Source organism: Anabrus simplex, chromosome 5 (assembly GCF_040414725.1).
Source record: "Anabrus simplex isolate iqAnaSimp1 chromosome 5, ASM4041472v1, whole genome shotgun sequence".
In the NCBI taxonomy this organism is placed as follows: Eukaryota; Metazoa; Arthropoda; class Insecta; order Orthoptera; family Tettigoniidae; genus Anabrus; species Anabrus simplex.
Window position 1 is genome coordinate 327,552,338 of NC_090269.1, and position 18,211 is coordinate 327,570,548.

General features: G+C 37.4%; 1 protein-coding gene across 5 annotated transcripts in view; it reads right to left on the reverse strand.

Annotated features, from left to right (window-relative positions):
• The window catches only part of dgt1 (dim gamma-tubulin 1), a 333,213-nt gene that overhangs the window by 230,397 nt on the left and 84,605 nt on the right, over window positions 1–18,211 (reverse strand). For all 5 annotated transcript variants that reach the window (XM_067147580.2, XM_067147575.2, XM_067147576.2 and 2 more), the window contains exon 3: window positions 16,995–17,143. In XM_067147580.2, coding sequence (XP_067003681.1) covers window positions 16,995–17,143 — 149 coding nt within the window. The remainder of the gene's footprint in view (window positions 1–16,994; window positions 17,144–18,211) is intronic.

Sequence of the window (18,211 nt, forward strand, 5' to 3'; positions counted from 1 at the left end):
TGTCGGAGCTCGGCGTTGATATGGACTTAGCAACAAAAATCCAAATTCATGAATATTTGTGTTATCATAACCGGTACGGTAAAAATGCTGAAGAAGTAAATGATCAGAAATTTAATTCTATATAACTTTAGTTATGTAGTATTTATCAATATGACCACTAATAATATAAATATTTGAAAACTGAATTTTAGGCCTTCCCCTAAACTACCATTTCACTCAGCATGAATAAAATGATTTATAGCCTAGATTGTAGCGGCTCGCCCCCCGACTTACATACCGATTTTTATTAAATTCTCTTCAGCCGTTTCCTTGTGATGCGTGTACATACATACATACAGACAGACAGAAATTACGGTAAAGTAAAAACTGCATTTTTTTGTTACTGTGGACATGATCGATACAGAAATACCATTCTTTTCAAATTCTGATCAATGTACAGACAAAACTCTTATTTTATACATATAGATGTCATCAGCTCCATGGATATTCAATAACTGTGCCCATTTTGAATCATTTGTAGCTTGGTTATTTACAGCATTAGATAAGTCGTCTATCTGAAGAGCCACAAACTGGCTTTAGAGTTCATTCACAGCATCATCTCTTGTTTCATTTTCTCTTTTACACAAAATAACAAGAAACTACTCCAAAAAGAAATTAACAGAAGAAAACTGTGCTTCTTCAATGGCATCAAGTTTAGCAACCTGTGCATGTTTTAGCACATCGTCCTTAAAAGGAAACTTGTTAACTATGTTGTCACAGGCTGCACAGAAATAGTTTTGGACTGATGAGAAAAACAGAAAGTTGCCTTCATCTGGTAGTGCCTTAACCAAGTTTGAGGTTTGAATGCCAATTACCAGTTCTTCATCATCCTTCTGATTCTGGATTGGATGATACTGGACGTCAAGCAATACAGACCATTTAACTAAACTTGGCTTGACAAACTTTGTAAGCATCTGTTTCAATACATCATCATTAATTCAAACAGTATATGGATATGTGGGGAAGCACTCTGAAGGACAGTATTGATCTTGTCAAACGATGGGATAGTCACATGTCAAAAAGTACAAAATGCCCTGTTTAGGTCATAGGAAAGAAACATAAACAGCTTTTCTTCACGAGATGTAGTGGGATTCATGTTTCTGAGAACAGGTGAGTCACGTTGGGAAGAACATGCCATTCTTTTGGCAGAAGATGAGGAGGGAGGATCACACTCTCTCTTCATTTATTTGTCATCAGATCTACCGTGTCCCATGGGAATAGTAAAAAAAATGGCAGAAATATTTGGAGCACACACTACCACCTCATCCTTAGTGGATTAGAAGTGGATCCCACTGATCCCACTGATCTAATAATCTGTCTAAACACCTGGTTAGGAATAACCATCTTGTGCACACATGCTTCAACAACTTCTTTGTTTCTTTTCCATGCATACTTTGAAATTCCTGAAGACATTCTTTTCTTTTGGCCCTCTTCTCCATGTATTAGAAAATATCAACAAGAATCTCATCAATTCTAACTCGTACAGTTGCTAAAGCTTTATCAGCACTATGGGATACAACTTGGAATCAATATCATTGCTTCCATCTGTCGATAAAGCAAATGGACTATTCTGTAAACAAGTAACAATGTCCCGTGTTACGTGCCATTTGGTTGAGGTAGCTAAAACCAATACCAAAAATATCCTGACGAGCTTCTTTCAAAACTGCTAGAACTCCATTTTTCTGTCCAATCATAACAGGAGCATTGTCAGAATAGAATGCCAGACAGTTTTTAATTGGCACTTTATTTCATTACAATTGCAACAATGGCAGCGTTGCTCCTTCCAATACTGGTACCGATAAAAGAGTACTTAAAATACTTTCTCGAGAAGCATCATAAAAAGTAACCAATATGGGATACAACTTGGAATCAGTATCATTGCTTCCATTTATCAACAAAGGAAATGGACTATTCTGTAAACAAGTAACAATGTCCCATGTTACACGCCATTTGGTTGAGGACACATGTTTTTGTGCGATCACAATCACAGTTTTTTTTTGGAATTTCCAACGCAGAAAATATCTTCCTGAAAAAAGCTCCTGCATGATAAGCTGCACTCTATGGAATGTTGTGTTCCACTAAAAAAATAAACAAACACTCTGCCTTCATTACATCATAAACATCATCTCCAGCTTTGGCAAAAAAAAAAAACAAAAAAAAAAACACCAGTTATTTCTTCCTTAGGCCTAGATTTCAAATTAACAAGATGTTAAACACACTTTACATGATTAGTCTGGTCGTTTTTGCTACCATGTGCTATGTTAATATCTTCCAGAGAGTATCAACTACACATTTTGTTACTCAGTCATTGTACATACCTGTATATTTTTATATATGTATCAGTTTACTTTGTGTTCATTCTTATTGCCATAGCACTCGGTCCACAACCGTTATGTATCACCAGGACCTACTGAATTCCATGAGTCTATAAATGTTAACAACACAGAGCACCTTATTTGTACTTTTGTTCCAGAATTCTTAGCATGTATAATGTACTTGTATTAATTATTACTCACCTACATCACACGTAATATTTAATTTTCAATTGCAACATTTCAACCACACTTCATATTGTAAAATTATATTTTTCATTAGACTCTTACTGCTAGAAAACATGTTTTAGGATTTTGCCATATATTTTGGGTATGTTTTAATATGGCTGATGATGACCCCAAGTAGGGTTGAAACTAGTCCCATGTAATGTAAATACTGTAAATACAACTTAGTATTGAACAGGTGGAAAACTCTACTGTGCATTATTTATATGTTCCGTTGAGGCAGCCATCCACAAACTACCTATGAATAAGGCTGAGGAGTTAAGACAGAAATGTGTGAGACTCATAAGGCCTGCTGTTGTACCTGCGCCCAATTTAACAAGAGGTGAAAGGAGAGCTCTGAATGAACTTAGAGATGATTCTGAACTGACCATTCTCTCAGCTGATAAGGGTAATGCGACAGTGGTTATGAACACTGACGGGTACAAGAATAAGTTCTCGGCTATATTGTCAGAGCCTGCTTACAGACTGAGCTCACGTGACCCCACCACTCGTGTGTCCAACACCACCGTGAAGCTCTTAAGGCAATCTTAAATTCCAAAAGAGGAGGCTAAACATCTGTCCCTATATGGACTGCTTCAGATCCGTAAAAACATGTTCCCCGCAGACCCATTAATAGTGAGATAGGTTCTCCTACGTATGCTCTGGCTAAATACCTAAGCAAATTGCTTCAGCCACACATAGGATGTACTGAATCATACGTCAGGGACTCTCGGTATTTCGTCAACAAGCTGTCAACCATAACCCTTCAACCTAATGCACTTTTGGCGAGTTTCGATGTGGAGTCCTTGTTCACTAAAGTGCCGATTGACTCTGTCGTGTCTCTCATTGAACGCCTGTTCCCTGAGGACATTACTAAGCTATTTTACTACTGCATGACGTCCAACTATTTCTTGTGGGGTGGGAATTTTTACGAACAGACGGATGGAGTGGCTATGGGAAGTCCACTTTCGCCCGTTGTGGCTAATTTCTTTACGGAGCATTTTGAGGAAGAGGCTAATGCTTCGGCGCCCGTCAAGCCTATGATATAGTGGAGGTATGTTGATGATACATTTGTGGTCTGGACAGAAGGTCCTGAGAAAATTCATCTATTTCTAAACCACCTTAATCAGCAACATCCGTCAATAAAATTCGATTTGCAGATTCATAGAGCCCTACATCCCAGATAAACGACCAAGCAAAGCTCACAGAAGGAAGAAGTGAAGGGAACTGCCTACTTGCCTTACATTCACAACACCACAGATCGAATTGCCAAGGTCCTCCACAAACACAATATAAAAACCGTGTTTGGCACGCCACTAAAATTGCTAACAGTCTGAGTAAAACCAAGGACAAATTGTCACACACACACCCCCCCATTTACATCCTGGGGTATACGAAACTCCCTGTACGTGCGGTAAGGTATACATCGGCCAAACATGCCGGTCCATTGGTACCCGTATCAAAGAACATGAACGTAATATTCGTCTCAACCAACCAGACAAATCGGCAATAGCCGAGCATGCTCCATCGTCAGGTCATGATGTCATGTTCCAAGATGCTCAAGCTCTTACCCACACTAGACACTACAGGTCCAGGATTATACGGGAAGCTGTGGAAATACGTAGAAATCCTAACAATTTCAACAGGGACACCGGCTATCAATTAAGTAATACCTGGTTGCCAGCCATCAAGAATTTACATAGGTAGTTCCCTTTCCTGTCCCGTCACTATTGTTATTTCATCTTGGTGTTTTCCAAATTCGTACGTTTTTCATCGCCAGATGTTTCATTCCAGGCTTGTATCTATATCATACACCTGTCTATGTCATATGTTACGCAAACACGTTATGTGAACTGCTTAGCCTGATTGTGATGGTTTGCTCAGCTTCCGCTTCGAACGCTAGCGTTGTGCCATGTCCTGGGGACCATCTGGTGGCGAATGAACATACCATTTCCACCTCTATTATAACGTCCAAATTTCTAAGTGTCATTGTTTAAGAAGCCTTTCTCATGGTCAGTCAAGATTTCTTCTGAGGACGCAGAGCACAGTTCTCTGCGCAACGTTAAGAATTTCACCTTATTTTTTTGACACGGAATAAGCCCAAAAGCCTATACAGTATCATGTCTATAACTATGGACCGTGAAAGCATTAATGGCAACCTGATTATGATATTTCTTCGTAGATTTACTCATGATTACCGATAAACAACGATCATAAGGTAAAATAAGCAATGAACACAATTCACGTTACTCCCCAACTATATAACGTCAGCTTTGCAATACGTGGCAATAAATACGACGCAAATTAAAGGACGAACATAAATCACATCTTTATCATAATTACAACATAACCTATGCTTTGTAATTCGTGGTGAAGTCCAAATAACTACTTTTTATACAGGACAGTAAATATTATTATCGAACGATCAATGTAAAGAACAAGCATACGGTTATCCAAGAGTCAGTCTCTTTCAACAGAAACAAATCGATATCGATCAACTGGGATTCAGGACGCATCTCGTATTGCTAGTCGAAGACTGTAACAATCAGATGAATCAATGAATATAAACCAGAGCGATATATCAAATATTCCCTGGTTACACAGCATGTATTTATGGTCTGTGGAAGCTTGTTCTGGCACGAATTTTAAAAAGAGGATCTTGGTACATAAAATCATAAAATATTATAGTTCATCCATAAAAACCATAAATTTTACAGACTAATCGTAAAGTTGGCAGGTATGCTTACCTTATTATTTCCATTTGTTTGCAGGACGTGTGTCATTCGAACTGCGTTTTCAAACACTAAGTCTACTCCACAAGAGTAATGCTTATACAGTCGCAATTCCAGTAATGCATCTTATTGTTCAGATTCCTCTCCAAATGTACGTGATTAAGACACTCAAAGGGGTACAGAGAATAATTGCTGTTATTTCATTTCCGGGGCTTGGACATCGTGGTCAAGTAGCCCCGTGTGTGTGTGTTAGAATGTGTCTGATAACCTGTTTTACTGTGGTATCTGCAGCAGTGTAATGTATTTGTAATTGTCGTAAGGAACCATCCCAACATTTGAAAGGAGTAGCAGTGGGGAAACTACAGAAACAGCATGGTGATATAGCCCCCTTTGCTTGGGGGTGTGTGTAGTACAAAGCACATCTCGTTTTGTGCTGAGTTATTTGAGGCGAACGAGCAATGTTACTACCAATACTGGATTATTTGGGTTGGGATAGGTTATACATTAGGAGATAAACAGCTCGACTGGTGCGATGGCAGCAATACTATTATTTATTTTACACATATTAATCTCCGCGAAGCGACTGTAATAGCGTGCATTTGGGAGAGCGCAGGTTCGAGTCCTGACTCACCCGACCTGAATGTGATTTTCATGTTCAATACCAGGCAAATGCTGGATTGGTACCTTTGAGATGGGTCACAGCCGACATCCTTTCCAAATCCTTCCCATTCCCATCTGCGAGGAAAGACGCCAAACTGAGCGCAACCCGTTACACATGAATTAAAAGAAAAAAACAAAACAAAAAAAACCTTTAATTTCCCTTCCCTGTTCTGTGTTCGCCAGTCATACAATAATGTTGTACAGCCAGGGTATGTTACGATACATCACATTATGTGTACGATAGTTTACAAGCCTGATATCCGTTCTGTGGCTGGAATCAATGCCAGGCAACAGCTTGCGTGCTTATATGTCCTTGGCCGACCTCACGCTGTCTGATGCGGCATGCAAAAGCCCAAATGTGGTTTTTATTGATATCTCAAAAAGTAACTATCCGATTTTGAAAATACTTACATATTTTAACTTGTACACAGTTGATCTTTTAGGCCAGCAGTATGTATTCATGCTATTCCATTTAAAGATATGGAGTTAGTATCAATATCTCGGTTATTAATCACCTTATGAGAATAAGTAGCACATTATTTTACAAGACCCTGGGTATCATTTACGAATATGAAAACAGAATACTGGTATCTTTAATCGTTTAGACATTACTTAAATAACCCTGTATATGCAATAAGATGCAATCTGTTTGCCAGAATCATTGCTCAAACACTGAGGATCTTGGCAACACTACAAATAATAGTCTGATATTCATAAGAAAGAATAAAACAGATTTAACGGGAATGAATAAAATAGCTGCTCCTACTGGCTGTTAGGTGACAACAGTTGTCAATGTGTGGTGCTGTTGGTATCACATGGTCACCTTGTAGTTAGTTACCATTTGTAAACACAGTACCAATATACTGCCGATGTAGAAATAATTTCAGTTCATAGTTGTGAATGGCTATTTTTATTAATGTCGTTAAATAAAATTTATTACAGCTTTTGTCAATCAAGTTTATTAAGTATTGTTATAATTATGAAACAATGGCTGCTCACGGATGGAGGCCTAGAATTTGCTCTCCGTGAGAGAGATTCTCCTCAAGATATGATGTACAATAAAAAACACAGTTTTTGAAGAATGAATGGTTCAAATGAATTGTTTGAGTGGTTTGAAGCAGTCACTGTCCCTAGCTGCAATTCAGACATTCCCACTTTGAGTAGTAGGGCTCGACGACAATGCCTCAACTCCTACATCTACAATAAGAAAGATAACTTTTTTTATTAAAGGGTTAGCTCAGTATACAGAGAATTTTACCGCCTACATATCACATGTACTAAGAAAGTCTACGGATATTAAAAAACTAAGTTAGGAAGTTCTATATGGTGATAGTGAGAAAATTGTGTTTCGATCTGCATGTGCTGTATACAATATAAACTTCATTTCATACTGAATGTCTCAATTATACAATAAGGATATTTAATGGATCTAGTATTTTACCAAAGTATGTGATTATGCACTGTACGCAGTGGTTAAGTGTAAGAGAGGGCCGTGAGTCCTAACTTCGAAATAAATAAATAAATAAATAAATAAATAAATAAATAAACAAACAAACAAACAAACAAACAAACAAATAAATAAATAAATAAATAAATAAATAAATAAATAAATAAATAAATAAATAAATAAATAAATAAATAAATAAATAAATTTCATCTATAAAGATGTTTCTATATTAACCACACAGGTTTCAACTCATTTTAGAGTAATCTCAATACACATGTTACATTAAACTATACAATGGTTAAAATATTTTAATTTCTGGTACAATAAAGTCTTATTGTGAGTTTCAAGCAGCATATTAATAAAACCATGATAAAATCACTGGCTTGAGATACAATCTTTTGTCTTCATTTAAAATCTTGGTGTGTAAATAACATTTCTAAATTCCTTATTTGTGAGTTGACATCATTGTAAAATGTAACATAAAAACTTTCCAGGCTGTCAAACACACAACAATTTCAATATAAATTATAACAATATAAGCATACCTGTAAAAAATACACACTATTATACAAAGAATGACATGTTTCGTTCTACAAGAACATCCTCAGATACTACATATTGAAAATTTTAAGACATTTCGGACTTCACCCAAAGCTAATCAAATTGATTAAACTTACTTTAACTAATACAATTTCTAAAATTAAGTTCAGGGGAGAACTTTCTGAACCATTCTTGGTAACAACTGGTTTAAGACAGGGTGACGGATTGTCATCTCTTCTTTTTAATTGTGCACTAGAGTACGTTATGAGAGAATGGTACAAGAACAACTCGAAAAATTAAAAAATTGGAACCCGGAGGGATAACATACATTTGAACTATCTAGGATTTGCTGAGGATCTAGCTCTTCTGGCCAATGATATTCAAGAAACAAAACAACAAATAAAATCTTTACAGAAACAGCTCAAAATATTGGTTTGAAAATTTAATTTGAAAAAACAGAAATTATGCTAACTCAACTTCCGCTTGCAAACAAAATTAAGCTGGGAGACCAAGAAATAAAAATTGTAGAAAAATTTAAATATTTAGGTGAAATAATTACATAACAAGAAACCAGCATGGCAAAATAGAATAGATAAAATGGTTACAGTACAGCATGTTACCAAGAATACATATAATAAAAAGTGTCTCTCAATACCAACCAAATTGAAACACTACAAAACAGTCACCCAGCCACAAATTACATATTCAAGTGAAACATTATTCAAAACAACACACACAGTTGAAATAGATCGAGTACTCAATTTAGAAAGGAGAATAGTGAGGACCTGTTTAAATAAAAACTATCAAGTAAATGGAGTCTGGAGACTAGCTTCCAATGAGACAGTTTATAAAGAAATAGAACCTGTGACTAGCACAATCAAAAAGAAATGAATATCATTCTTAGGCCATCTAATACGGTCACCAGAAAATAGAATCAGTAGAAAAATAATGGAAAAATTATGGAAGAGTAAGAGTGAGAATAATATTAGATGGACCACACAATTTAAAGAACACATGAGAGAATTGCATATGACAATAGAAGATTTAAAATACAAAACCAATTCACTCAAAATATTGAAAGATAAACATACTGGACTACAGACAAAAATCAACAAGCAGAGTGATTCCAGAAGCAGAAAGAAAATTGGGCTGACAAAAAGAAGAAAAACCTCCATAAACCTGACTAAGTAGTCCTACGTTGACTAAACAATTAAAATAATAATAATATATATATATATATATATATATATATATATATATACATCGTAAACATTCTCTCCAGTTTTGGCAAAAAAAAGAGTTAATTATTTTCTTCCTTAGGCCTAGATTTCAAATTACCAAAATGTTTAACACACTTTACATGATTAGTCTGGTCGGTTTTGCTACCTTGTGCTATGTTAATATCACAAGAGCACACGCTGCAAAATGCAAATTTGTCATACAGCTCAAGGTGGGGAGTGTGGAGAATTATCTAATTGACAGTACCTGTTCGCTAAACAGCTAAGGAGTTTGAGCCTCCATGGACGTTAATATACTCTTTGCTATCTGCTTAATATGGACTCCATTAAAGTAATAGTATAGTAATCATGGTGATGTTTTGATGATGTTGTAGCAGAGGGTGATTATTTGTAAGAATAAATCAGCAACCTATGACATTTCAGTATTCTTATGAAGTAAAACATTACACGAGGTAATCAGTCTCCCAGGCAGCAATCACACTACGAGAGTGGTTCCGACCTTGGTCTTATATATCCTACCCTTTCTGGCTGACGTAAGCCCCCTGGCTGTCTTGTGAGAATTCTGGAAAGTACGTGTCACAGCTAGGTAGTAGAACTTGCCAGCGCTGTTATGTATTTAGAGGTTCATCCTGCGTATTTACGTAGTGGTCTGTATATCTTAATCTATGTATGCCACATAGGCAGCATATTTTTCTTTTTTCTGACACATATATTTACTTTATAATTTCTATTATTAGATTAGCCTACACAGAAATTGAAATGCAACACTTAGCTCCTAAAATATCATTTTACAACCGAGAATAAAATGTTACAATGAAGTCAACTTAAAAATAAGGAATCTGAAGATTTTATTTACATACCAAGATTTTAAATGAAGACAAGAGACAGTCATTTTATTATGTTTTCATTAATGTGCTATTAGAACCTCACAATAAGACTTTAATGTACTAGATGTTAAAATATTTTAACCATTATATTGTTTAATGTAACATATGTGTTAAGGCTTATTTCAACTGAAGGCGACTCTAAAATGAGGCGGCGATACATGTATGGTTAATGTAGAAACATCATCTTTATAGATGAAGTATACTACATTGCATTGAACAGGAGGATCCATTAAACAACATCAACAACATTGGAAAATTGTGATGAAAACAGCGAGTGAACATTGTTATTCCAGAAACGTGATCGAGCATAAAGGTTGCTTGCCTGCCTGTCTTCCAATGAGGTAAGTGTTTCTTATAACTAATCATGGTTGTTGCTGTACACTATTTTCCCATTAATGAATTTCCTGTATACATTAGAGAGAATAAACTTGACTGTCTATATAATTGTGTAACAATGAATGTTTAGTTAGCTTTAAGTGATGATTGATTATTAATTGAAACATCTTGTATATCAAAATGATATTTACATTTTGGATCAGTGGATTGATACACACAGCTCACATTGGCAATGCAGCTCAACTGTTATACTCCTGCACCATACTGATAATGTTTTTTGAATATCAGACAATAGCACACACCTGCAAGCACATTTTGACTAAAGATCGTAACATCCACCGTATGTGTGAGTAAATGAACCTTCATCACTTCGGAACAAATATGGTTGCCAGGCATGATGCTCAAGAAAGCAAATAGAATCCAACTTCCTTTTAGATCATCACAGGTGAGGAAATTTGGACCTGACTTTCGATATTCAGTCAAAGCATGCTTCTTCAGAATCAAAACCACTGTCTTCATAATGATCATATAATATCTGGTGGGATCGTCGGCTGCAACTCGATCTGAGTATATATAACTTCTTCCTGCATACAGTGGCCAGTTCAACTCAGTTTATGGATGTGTTTACGATGACTAAACAGACCAATCCTGGTATAATACACATGCCCGCACAAATCACACTGAATGGATGGAGGAGGGCGGGGTTGTAACTGATGGAGTTTTCTTGCTTGTCGCTTGGCCTCTTGATGTCTGCGGCATTCTCTTTCAAACAAGTTAACAGCGGTGGATGTAGTGTTCTACCACAGAGAGCGGTCCACAGCACATTCTTCCCATGTCTGTATATTTATACCAGTTGTCTTCATGATGTGTTTCAGCTGGTCCTTAAAACGCTTAAGAGGGGCTCCATGAGGTCTACTGCCGGAGCAAAGTTTATCATAAAGAATTTGGCAGAGAAGCCTGGTATCACCCATGCGGTGAACATGGCCTAACCATCTCAAACGATGAGCGATGATAGTTGCCTCAATGCTATTTAGCTGTACTTTGTCGAGAACTACTGTGTTGGTCATATAGCCCTCCCACTTAATATTTAAGATGAATCTCATTTTCTGTCGGTGGAAGTGCTCAAGTTTTTTGATATCACGGCCACAGAATGTTCAAGTTTTACAACCATACAGCAGCGTAGAAATGACAACAGCTTTGTACACCATGAATTTGGTATGCAGTTTTAGGTCGTTATTCATGAAGACTCTGTGCATTAACCGTCCGAATGCTGCATGTGCAGCTCTTTTATCAACGTCTTGTTCACAGGTACACCGTTTAGGCAAGATGCTTCCAAGATATGAAAAGTGATCAACCTGTTCCAGTGTTGTGTCTAAGATGGTAATACTGAACTCAGGACGAGTTAATCCTGGGGCAGGTTGTGCAAGTACCTTCGTTTTCTTTTCGCATTAATGGCAAGACAAAAGCGATCACATGCAGCTGACTGACTGTTGTAGTTCTGCAGGTGTTAGAGCACGGGATGCGGTGTCATCGGCATACTGCAGTTCTGTCACCGGGGTAACCAGAGTACGTCTTTGTGAGCGAAGTCTTGCCAGATTGAAAAGGCCACCATTAAAACAAAATTTAATCACCATGCCTAAGTTGTTTGCAGATGATTCATGCAGCATGACAGCCATGTACAGTGCAGAGTGTAGGAGCAAGCACACAGCCTTGTTTCAATCCATGAGTGATTGGGATCATAGCAAAGGGAAAGCCATGTAGGAGGTGACACTGTTTTATTTGCAGGGAATTGTCCATTCAATATTCATTCATAATGGAAAAATGATAAATGAGCTGTATGTAGATATTTCATGTTGTTTTCAGGAGTCAATCAATCCTAAATGACCTGAGAATTATTGACTGAGCGAGCTGGAAACATGGTTTGGACCGTGCAGCTGTAAGCTTGCATTTGGGGAATGGTGGGTCTGACCGCACTGTTGGCCATTTGAATCTCCCGCTAGTGCAAGCATATTGCCCAATAGGCCTTGTGCTTGCACTCCATGCATTTAATTGGAAAACAATTTATATTTGATCTTTTTATGAAACTAAAACTACAGTGATTGTGAATATTTCCTCTACATACTTAGAAAGCAACAGACTTATTACATCAATATTTGAGGTATTATTTTTATATCAGATATATTTTAAAGATTAGTTGGAAGAAAATGTCAACAATAGTTAAAAATGTATATTTGGACTGTAAAATCTACGCGGCCAGATATTTCCGCCTGCCTTATGAAACAAACCTATAGAGTGTAATGTCAGCAATATCATTCCATCATTCTCAATTAGATATGTTGGTTATTTCTCACTACAAATTACTAGGGTTAGTTCAAGTGGTGAAAACGAAAGATCAGGAAATCATCAACACGGAACATGAAAATCATAAAGTATGAATCACGAACAGAGACAAATTCTGTCCGACGCATCTGCTAATCTTGTAATAAAAATACAGACCTATAAATACCACATGAGAGTACAAAAATAAACATACAGGCCTATAAATAGCCCATCAGATTATACAAATAATATGCCTTGAACACATGGGTCGGTTCACTGTAAGTCGTAACTATGGCTTCAAAAAGTCAAGGTGAGTCTAGTGGTTCACGATGTTTAGCGAGTGATAATGGCGCAGAAATTACGACAGACTTTGCTGAAGATGTACTGGACGACGACAGTGATACTGATTTCAGTTTTGGTGATAGCAATTTAGAAAACAATATTGGAGAAGCTGTTAGTTCAAGTGGCAAAAACAAAAGAGAGGAATATGTTCCCGTAGGGTCGAGGGAGGAGTCAGATATGTGGAGGGCAGACAACAATGGGCTGAACATAAAACCTCATTATCACACTGATGGCAGTGCGGGTGAGAGAAAATCTAATCTCAAAAGAAAAATTAACTCCATAAAGTAGGATTCACAAGTGGGTACAGTTTGTTGTTGCTGATGACGTTTATAGTTTTTTTTAAATCACTAAGAAACCATCACTGGAAATGTATTACTCAATTGACAAAACGCTTTCTACACCTTTCTTTGGGAACTGTATGTCAGAAAGTAGGTTCTCTTCAATACTTCAATGTCTCCACTTTAATAGTGTTGACACAACAAATGACGACAAACTGCATAAAATCTGACCTGGATTCACACACCTAATAAATAAATTTAGACACATTCATCAGCCTGGTAAAAAATCATCATAAACTAAAGTCTAATACTGTGTAAGGGGCGAATGGGCGGAAGCAGTTCATCAGGACGAAAAGGGCCAGGTTTGGAATCAAAAGTTTTGATTTTTGTGATGTTGAAACTGGATATCTTCACGATAGCAGTATTTATACAGTGAAAGGTACAGAAAACACTGGAGATCAGGACTTAGGGCTTTCAGGTTCAACTGTAATGCATCTAATGGACCCACTACTAAACCAGGGCAGAACAGTATATGTGGACAATTGGTACAATTCTCCAAAACCGTTTGAAGGTCTCCGCAATAAAGGAAATAATGCAGCTGGAACTGTTGAAACTAACAAGGTTAGGCCTCCAAAAATTGGTAAAGCCAAAAACTATGCAAGGGAGAAATGGAAGTCAGGCAACTACCCTCTCTCGCGTATATGTTATGGAGTGACAGAAGACTAGTGTACATTTTATCTCGAGTGAGAATGGTGGATACATGGAAGACTTATCCTATCACAAATGGGGGGGGGGAATGTACATTTAGTAGATCACGTGACAAATGCACATCCATCTATAAGGAAAACTGTGAAATGGTATAAGAAATTGTTCCTTCACATGTTGGACATTGCTATTTACAACAGCCGGGTTATTTAGAGAGCCCTAAATGTGGGGAAGAGACTGACACTTCTCCATTTCCATCTTGCAGTAGCACACAGCCTGACAGAACAGCACCTGTGCCACGCCCCATCAACTGAGGGGTAAAATGTCAACAAAGCCTTCGCCCTTTACGCTAAAAGAAAGATATTTCACCTCCAAGATTCCACCCACAGACAAGAAAAATTATCCTAGCCAGCGATGGTGTTATGTCAGAAAATAGGTGTCAGGAAAGATGCAAGAACAATGTGCACTCCCTGTGGAAATGTGCCCTTGTGCTTCAACTCCTGTTCCAAGGCAATACCATTCTAAACTCAATGTGTAAAGGTAAGATACCAAAACATTTTCTTAGTATTTCAAGAAAAGTATTTTTTCAAAACATTCACTAAAATACAATGCAAGTTTGTTCGAAACAATTTATGATAAATCGACGTCCATAATATGAGGCAGGCATTTTCTCCTCAACAACAACTTATCATCCGTAACGGAGAATGGGTTAATAAGGCCAAGGTTTCTTCCTTCCCACTCAGAGCCATGCCCTATCCCATCATTGCCATACATCTGTCCGTAAAATATACATTAAAAAATCTAGTAAATTAGACAATGGTACTTTCTCCATGACAACTTTCTGTACAAGTGGAAAAAAATTCCTCATCCACAGTGTGAAAGGACAGACTATCAACAAAATCACTCAAAAGAGTTTCCTGCATGCCTATGCTAGGGACCCAAAAGACTTCTTGGTATCACCCCAGGCAGTTGATTATATATATATATATATATATATATATATAAACCACATCAAAATTGTAACTTTCAAGCATTGATTGTACTGAAAGCCATACATACATACATACATACATACATACATACATACATACATACATACATACATACATTATCATTATAGACTGTTATGCCTTTCAGCGTTCAGTCTCCAAGCAGCTGTGAATTTACTAAACGTCGCCACGATCCTCGATTTTCAACTAGTGTTGTGGCCTCATTTAGTTCTATACCTCTTATCTTTAAATCGTTAGAAACCGAGTCTAACCATCGTAGTCTTGGTCTACCTCTACTTCTCTTACCCTCCATAGCAGAGTCCATTATTCTCCTAGGTAACCTATCCTCCTCCATTCACCTCACATGACCCCACCACCGAAGCCGGTTTATGCGTACAGCTTCATCCATTGAGTTCATTCCTAAATTAGCCTTTATCTCCTCATTCCGAGTACCATACTGCCATTGTTCCCACCTGTTTGTACCAGCTATCATTCTTGCTACTTTCATGTCTGTTACTTCTAACTTATGAATAAGATATCCTGAGTCCACCCAGCTTTCGCTCCCGTAAAGCAAAGTTGGTCTGAAAACTGACCGATGTAAAGATAGTTTCGTCTGGGAGCTGACTTCCTTCTTACAGAATACTGTTGATCGCAACTGCGAGCTCACTGCATTAGCTTTACGACACCTTGATTCAATCTCACTTACTATATTACCATCCTGGGAGAATACACAACCTAAATACTTGAAATTATTGACCTGTTCTAGCTTTGTATCACCAATCTGACATTCAATTCTGTTGAATTTCTTACCTACTGACATCAATTTAGTCTTCGAGAGGCTAATTTTCATACCATACTCATTGCACCTATTTTCAAGATCCAAGATATTACACTGCAGGCTTTCGGCACAATCTGCCATTAAGACCAAGTCGTCAGCATAGGCCAGACTGCTTATTACATTTCCACCTAACTGATCCCTCCCTGCCATTTTATACCTTTCAGCAGATGATCCATGTAAGCTACGAACAGCAAAGGTGAAAGATTACAGCCTTGTCTAACCCCTGTAAGTACCCTGAACCAAGGACTCATTCTACCATCAATTCTCACTGAAGCCCAACTCTCAACATAAATACCTTTGATTGATTTTAATAATCTACCTTTAATTCCATAGTTCCCCAGTATGGCGAACATCTTCTCCCTCGGTACCCTGTCGTATGCTTTCTCTAGATCTACGAAACATAAACACAACTGCCTATTCCTCTCGTAGCATTTTTCAATTACCTGGCGCATACTGAAAATCTGATCCTGACAGCCTCTCAGTGGTCTGAAACCACACTGGGTTTCATCCAACTTCATCTCAACTACTGATCGCACCCTCCCTTCCAAGATGCCAGTGAATACTTTGCCTGGTATACTAATCAATGAGATACCTCGATAGTTGTTGCAATCCTTCCTGTTCCCTTGCTTATAGATAAGTGCAATTACTGCTTTTGTCCAATCTGAAGGTACCTTACCAACACTCCATGCTAATTTTACTACTCTATGAAGCCATTTCATCCCTGCCTTCCCACTATACTTCACCATTTCAGATCTAATTTCATCTATTCCTGCTGCTTTATGACAATGGAGTTTATTGACCATCGTTTCCACTTCCTCTAGCATAATCTCACCAACATCATTTTCCTCCTCCTCATGAGCTTGGCTGTTCGCAACACCACAACATTTAAATTAAATTAAATCTTCAAGACAACACACTTGTAGTGAACCCTACTGATCTCAAGAAATTCTCAATAAATACAAAACTTTTATCGGTTAACATCATGCCTATTTAGACGACTTAGTCCCCTGCAAATTTTTCCTTCATAAAAAAATTTAAAAAATATATATGGTGTATTTACAGTAAGAAATTTTAATAGATATTATGATGTCAAAAGACAGAACTTACCAACAGCATTATTATCATTATTTTGACTTTCAGGCCTGGCGTAGTGAGCCAAGCTCAGAAGAAGAGTTTCGGTGGAAGGTGGTGGTACGTGACGCCGAGATGATTTCTGACGCACCAACTGTGCCTTGCGTGTGTGCTCTGCACAGAATCTACACAGAAATTAGAACAGAATAAAATACAGCTTAATTATGTAAGGAAACACTTTTGGGTGACTTTTCTACACATCAGATTTATGATCTCAATATATGCATTCCTTATAGAGATATGAAGACTTGTAATAAAACCCACTATTAGGCGCAAAGTCATAACACAATCCAACAAATAAAAGTGTAAGCAAGCTGACTCATGTAACTGTTCTCCGCTTCTCGTAAACATTATGAGACGATGTTGAACTTTACGTGTGCTATGCTGCTGCTCAGAAGATTGCACCTTGCTTCTTTTAAGTGATTTACCTTCTACTTCTTCTGAATTTTACAGTGCCTATCCCCATTGTTTTACATTGCCTTTTCAATTGTTTTTTGTGGGGACCTGATGTTTTATTTTCTTTCTTTCTTACCTACGCATTGTTTTTTTATTCGGCTGATGATGACCCGGATTGGGGTTGAAACCGGTAACGATTCCACTTATAATTAAATAGGAATGTAACACTACATTTCGTATTTATTTGTATTGAATAGGTTGAACTACCTTATTTATTATTTCAATTTAATTGAGACCTATCTGTGTCGGTGTGATATAAAGCACGTCTGCCACGAAAATAGTAATGAAATAGTTTTTTAACTCACCGTATTTGTCTTCTTTCGTTTAGGAGGAGGCTCTATTTCTTCCTCACTTACAATATTTTCAGAACTCTCTGTATCACTCTTACTTTCAAAATCGCTTCACAATTCATAACAACCTTCTTTACCTTTTCAATCCACCAAGGTGTCTCTTTTTCCTTCACTTCTCACCAAAGTTCCGCCACAAATCTTCTCTGCACAGCTTAAATTTATTTTTTAAATTTGGTCTATTCTTCTTCTACAATTTCTATTTCTGATATGGCAGGGCTGGCCACAACGAGGCTCGCGAGTGCAGCTGTTAAGTCAGTCTCGTGCGGCTCTTGGCATCAACCTTAGAGTAAAATTAAATGATATAATGGAATTTAACAAAATCTCGCGGCCGGTGGCAGTCAGTAACAGTGATGTGCGGCTCAACGTTATTAGCGCTGTAGTTCAGAG